Source organism: Ascidiella aspersa, chromosome 1, assembly GCF_963924565.1.
Source record: "Ascidiella aspersa chromosome 1, kaAscAspe10.2, whole genome shotgun sequence".
Lineage (NCBI taxonomy): Eukaryota > Metazoa > Chordata > Ascidiacea > Phlebobranchia > Ascidiidae > Ascidiella > Ascidiella aspersa.
The window spans coordinates 5,146,039-5,152,419 of record NC_139447.1 but is presented as its reverse complement, the minus strand read 5'-3'; the positions used below and the strand labels follow the sequence as shown (position 1 = coordinate 5,152,419).

Genomic DNA, 6,381 nt, shown 5'->3' with positions numbered 1-6,381 from the left:
TGACTTAAGTCAATGACTTGAAGCGCCCTTAAGTAATTGTTTTTAAATGACTTTGACAAGCATTTTGACCAAAATGACTTGACTTGACTGAAGTTTTTTTGACAAATGACTTGGTTTGCAATGAAGTGCTTTCATTAAGCATGGTTTGTAAAATTGGTGAACATAAAAACAATTTGCTTGATATATGATGCGTTTTTACTAATATTTCGTTGAGTTATTGCTCATAATTGGACGAGTTAACCAATTTTAATAGCTTAAGATTTAATTTTTATGAGAAGGACTGCACTCGAAATTGACTTGCTCTAATTATGACTCGACTTGGGCAACCGATGATTGGGAATACGAACTATCTTGGGCTATTTATTCGAAAAGATTTGACTTGGACTTAACTTAGTTTCCAAATGAATTCTTTACAACACTGCATGCATATCTAGCCCATGAGAATACCTCTCTTTCTAATTGATGCTGATAGAATCGTCAATCCCGGTGCTACAAACTTTACAAATCCCAAAACGAAAGTGGATTAAGGAACATCGACGTAACATTTGGAAAAAGATTGCACAAAAAGACGGAGGAACTTTGTTGACTATTAAAAATTTGCAGACAAATGGACACGCCATGTTTTCTACAGGTATTTCCTATAAGACTGCAACGCTTTAGAGTCAGTTGATCGCGATGTCAAACCATTAGTTTCAGGTTCTTTAGTTGTCCGACCTGTTGGTAAAAGCGTTTCTTCACGAAGTCGTAAAATTGCATTTCGTAGAAAAGTTCCCTTCGGATTATTTCCTTTGATTGCTCGGAGGGCTCTTTTCGATTCAATGTTTTCGAACCGTTTATTGCTAAATAAACACAATTTTAGCGGTTAAAATGGTGATTCGTAACCTTTATGGCTTACGGCACCCCTCAAAAATAATAAATGGATTTTCGGCACCCCGACTGGAATTTACGTTAAGTGTAGCTGAAATGTCACTATAAATAGAAATGGAACAACACAATCAACTTAAAACATGTAGGAAAATGCCATTTGTTTGAATGGTCTCTAATCGTAACACAAATAGTTGTATCAAGAACTCACCAATTCACCAAAAATCAGATTTAAAAAATTCTCAAATACCTATCGGCACCATAGAGCATTAGAAATGGTACCCATGACACCGAGCCCCCCGGAACCACTGGCTTAAGACAATCTTAAAATACTGCATATTTAAGGAATAAGTGTGCAAATATTTCTCAGGTACAAACAGGAGGTAACTACAGGTTTACACGTGTGCATGTGAAAGAAAGCAATAGCGAAACACTTACCAGGCGATTTACTGTAGACCTTTGCAATGCCCTCGAAATATCTAAATGCAAAAAACTTTCCATTAGCGAGGTTAGTATCACTTAAAATAACCAGGTGTATTCCTTGTCTCAGTAAAACTTTACTTGTTTATTTGCTAAATGTGTAAAGTAGGAACATATTTCTTCGCCCTTACAAGTAAATGACGGCAATGGCTTTAAATGGGAGCAAATATACTTTAGACTGTCCTGTCTGTAGTCAAAGTCAGTCATTAATAAGTTCTAGTATTTTAAAAGAGAAATATATTTCGCCACAAAATATAGCATCATCAGCCTCTTAAGTTTAATGCATCATTCGTTGACTAAGACGGAAGACTCAAAAATATATTTGTTTGCTAATTTACAATTCACAGCTTCACCGCAAATCAAATAAAGGTTATAACCTTACCTCGGCAAAAGAGCTTCAAACACTTTTAGCGTGTTTTCCATATCTTCCAAAATCCCGACTACGACGAAGTGCTTCGCAAGATTCATCTTCGCTTTATCCAAAGAACTTTGACTTAATTTCCTGCAGAGTATTGAGTGCATTTTTACTGTACACGATCAATCGACATGAATTGACTGAGCTTAGGACGACGTCAGTTACAATTTTTGTAAGTTTGCGCTTTTTAAGTCTCAGTTTACTAAAATATTTGTAAAGCTGGGTTGCATTTAGCCCACTGGCTTATTAGGCCAAACACAAAAAAATTAATGTCAGTGTAATAGATGAAGCGCTATTACTATAATTAAGTATATAAAACATTACGCGGTATGTTTGATCCCGCAAACCCCTGGCAGATAGACACAAGCGGTTCAAAAATTTTTGTTATTTTTAAATGCGCCTAGTTTCGAAAAAGAAGACGTTTATGTCATACCTGCACATTTTCTCCTGACCACAGAAAAACGCGAGGATGTTGCAGTAGCCTTGAAAACACTTGGTTTTGTTCAGCAGGCATTCATCCAAAGTCTTCACGAGAACAGCTTTTTGTTTTACAATGAAAAAATATGGTTAGCTACCAAGTTACGTGTTTACTCTTTATACTTTCTGCTCACAAGATTTTTTGGTTGGTATATACCTGGATTAGTTCGGAATCGTTCGATATTCATTCAAAGTTTTAGTAAGATCGGTATTTTGATTAACAACGGAAAAGTATTTCTGCTACACAATCCTTTCAACTCCAGTGAGTTTTTGTGTGTTTTACCGATACATTTTGCTATATAAGGTTTAGCAAAAATCGTAATGGATCAATAAGATTTGGTATGGTATAAACCTGGAATCGTTCGTCTTCAGTTAGCTTTGCTTTTGCCCTTTTCAAAGCCAATCCCGCAGTTCCTTTATTCTTAACGAAACCAAATCTTTGATAATAGAATTTGCTGATGAATCGTTGTACCGGATCGCGAATAATATTAATGTACAGTGGTGGCCTGAATCCGAACCTTTAAGAGACGAAAAGTTTTATTAGGAAGTATCAATAAGTTGTTTTACTATTTTCAGTGTTGCAATGAACGTCATTGACTTGACTTAAGTGCACTTAGGTCACTGTTTTCAAATGACTTGTCTTGACTTAAGTAGTTTTACCGAAAGGACTCGATTTGACTTAAGTTTTTGGGACAAATGACTTGATTTGGACTTAAGTCATTTTGTTAAATATCTTAGGATTGCAAGTGTTTTTCATAAAAAATATTGTTGCTTATAATATAATTCGGACAAGTTTACCAATTTTATTAGTGTAAAAGTTTACTTTTATGTCAATGACATGACTTTAGGTTGACTTGCTCTATTTATTACTTGACTGGGACTTGACTGGGACTTGACTTGTTGTATGTGACTGGGACTTAAGTCATTTCAATTGACTTGTTTACAAACTTTTTTCCTATTTAGTTTTTATGACGTGGGAAGTATTCTCGAAAGAATTAGATATTGGGGGAACAGAATAAAAACTTTGCATGACGTTTAAGCATACTAACCTCTGGAATTCTAAGAAATGTAAATGACGAATATAGATGAAAAAGCTTGGCAGCTTACTTATCGCTTCGGCCAGATGTTTCTGTAAAAAGAAAAATGGATCACAAAAATTAAGTTCTCGCTGAGCAATACCGCTTTTAGCCGCCAGTGCCTGCATTGACAAAGATTTTGTGACCATTTCGGTGTCATATTTTTTGCAACAAATGATTTGTTTTTCTAATACAATAAAAAACGAGTAAAAAATGCTTAGGATTTAAAACTGAATTTTCTACTTAACGCCATTATGAAGTACAAGCAACATTTTTTGGAACCCGAATAACAATTTTCTAAACGGCCTGTAACACTCTTTTACCGGCTTTCCGGAATGTGTCGGCTGTTTTTTACTACCGGTTGTCATACAATTCAACTACACCTGACCGTAAAAAACATAGATCTACATACATATTGAGTAAATAAATGTAACTTGGGTACGTTGTGTTTAAGTAAAACTATTACCTGGCCTTCTACTGGATAATGCTTGGTCATGTTCGGACTGAATGGCGAAGCAACTTTAAACCCCTTGTTAAGGCTCTGCTTATTAATTGTCCACATCATGGAAGTGCTGCCACATTTGGGAACCCTGTTGTACAGGACAAGAAGGTTTTGCGGCACTTTTGTAAGGACGGGATAACGAATGTTCAAATCCACATCCGAAGCTTGATAAGCCAGATTGTTTTTTTCTTCAAGTTCGGGTAGAATGGCGTTTGAAAGCATTTGCTTTGCCTTGAAAACACCTTCATGGCAAAACAGTATATGGTCAGTTGAGGGTACACCGCAGTGTTGTAAACAAGTCATTTTGAAATGACTTAAGTCCCAGTCAAGTCATTTGTAAAATAACTTAATTCCCAGTCAAGTCATTTGTAAAATAACAGTCCAAGTCAAGTCCTTTTGAATAAATTACAAGTCGAGAAGTCCCAGTCAAGTCATAATTAAAGCAAGTCTATTCCAAGTCAAGTCCTTATAAAAAAAAACATAAAACATTAACGTTAGGCTATTAAAATTGGGTAAATCGTCCGAGTATGAGCAATACCTTAACTAAAAAATACCAAAAAGGCAATAGAGCGCGAAAAAACACTTTATTTTAACCCGAGTCATTTTGCCCAAAAGACTTAAGTCAAATCAAGTCATTTGAAAACAGTGACTTGAGTCATTACAACACAACACTGGTACGCCGAGTATAATGGTTTGGAAATTCGGTACGTGCATCTATGGCCACATTACGTAAACCCTCCAAAGTGAACATACCCGAAAAGACAACTTATTAAAACTGCTTGGTCTTTCTTTAACAACGCATCGATTTGCTTTTCAGTTGAGATTTATCCTAGCGCAAAATACATTAGTTGTTAATCAAAGCAAAAAGCATTAGTTTAATACTGAACCAAATCAATGTGTTTTTCAGTTGGTAAACTACCCTTGCGCCCCAATCGTAGCGTGGGTGTGTTACAACGATAATAAAACTCTTTCCTATGCAATTTGTACGTAATGCGTTTATGGTATGCCAATAAATGACATCGGCAAAATTAATACACGCTGATCAGGAAAGCAAACAAGTTTATCGGGTTTAATGTTGTTTTACAGTGTGTGAAACAAGAAAAAGCTTGTTCTGTAAATGATTAAATGTACAGCAATGGCCACTGGTGATTCCAAAAAGAGAAACCCTACCAAGCTTAAAGGCTTTGCAACTTAAGGTAGTATTGCCACATGTAACGATTTTCGATTTTAAGGTTAAAACATAATCGAACTGGTAACGTTGATTTAAACAAATGCTTGTAAGTGACATGGCATGTCTCCATGTAAGAAAATATTTGATAACCCCAATTGCACAGTGTGACAAAACATAGAAAAAACTTACGAAACGTGACATTGCTTTAATCGGTTCACCTTAAAATCAGACTTATACCTTCCGAAATTTGCTTCAAGGGCATAAAATCCGTTTTACAGGTTTCAGCGCCGTCGTCACTCTTTTAAAACCCGGCAAAATCGTAAAGCCTTCACTTTGACTGGTTGTTGACTTTGCTATGTGTTTGCTGTGTGGTGCCTGTTTCTAGCTAAGTAGGAGTTAGCCTTTCGCGGTAACAATGAAAGTACAAACTTCTAATCGTGGAAATTATGCTGAATTAATATATTTTTACTAATTCACTTTTAATTCCTGCGCTTTTAGTTGTTATTATACAGGTAACCTAATATTATTTTGAAATATGGCGTCGCACCTATAGAGTGTAACAGAGTGTAGTAAATCATTGAAAGACTTACCAAACGTGAAATATTTAGCAGTAACCAAGTTTATTAACCTTTTTGAAAACTAACATCTGACAATGCTAAAAATTGTGAATAAAATGTTTTAAGAAATATCTAAAGATTACTTTACAAGCTAAAAAATAACCAAAATTTGTTTTTGGTTTTTGTATAAGCCCGAATTACACTTTTTGGCAATAATATTATTTAAAAACATGCTCAGTGATTTGAGTTTTGCTGCTACGAATGTCATTAGGCAGGTGTCAATTTTCTGAACGTTTTTACTTTAACAGATCAAAATGGGTTAGAAATATCATTTTTAGTGTCACATTTAGTCAAATAAACGGGCACCTTTGTTTGCCTTTCACCAAAATACAACTCACCCTGTAAGCTGCTTTTACTAAAACAACACACTATTCGAACCTACCTCCGGTGTACTGAACCGCGTTGTCCCAACAAAACATCGCCAGCGTAAGTAGCACGATCGAAATAAGCGCAGGCAAGCCCACACTTGACCCACACTTTTGCATCGCTGTCTTCGGCAACATTTTCCAATCGCTTGTGCTACTGTGACTTGTATTTGGTTTTGTTCATTCGCCTCAATTCTTTCATGAGAATAGGTACGTAGGCTGCGACACAGCGTCGATTTTAGTTAACAGCTAACGTACAATGAGCTTTACGTGTGTACGTTTTCGCATGACTTGACGCCTTTTCCTGCCTGTACCTGTATACATGGTTTGCAGCAGATCATTCCATTTATTATATGTTGAACAATAACATAACAACTACAGGTAGCGTGTCCTAATTTAGCCTTTGCTAGCCAG

The 6,381-nt window shown here is 35.9% G+C and overlaps 1 protein-coding gene across 1 annotated transcript; it reads right to left on the bottom strand.

The window, feature by feature from the left end:
- Positions 1–678: 678 nt before the first annotated feature.
- On the bottom strand, positions 679–6,105 carry LOC146166698 (uronyl 2-sulfotransferase-like). The gene is made up of 8 exons (XM_083384583.1): positions 5,985–6,105; positions 3,779–4,056; positions 3,286–3,365; positions 2,589–2,754; positions 2,193–2,284; positions 1,727–1,846; positions 1,303–1,343; positions 679–839 (listed from the first exon to the last, which is right to left on the bottom strand). The coding sequence occupies exons 1-8, from the start codon at positions 6,103–6,105 to the stop codon at positions 679–681; spliced, it is 1,059 nt and encodes a 352-aa protein (XP_083240709.1).
- Positions 6,106–6,381: the final 276 nt, after the last annotated feature.

Coding starts and splice junctions, on each gene's coding strand:
- LOC146166698 (XM_083384583.1), bottom strand. CDS start 6,105: ATGTTGCCGAAGACAGCGATGCAAAAGTGTGGGTCAAGTGTGGGCTTG. Junction 2,285..2,588: donor CTGAAGACGAACGATTCCAG/GTTTATACCATA, acceptor GTTCTCGTGAAG/ACTTTGGATGAATGCCTGCT. Junction 1,847..2,192: donor GGTCAGGAGAAAATGTGCAG/GTATGACATAAA, acceptor AATACTCTGCAG/GAAATTAAGTCAAAGTTCTT.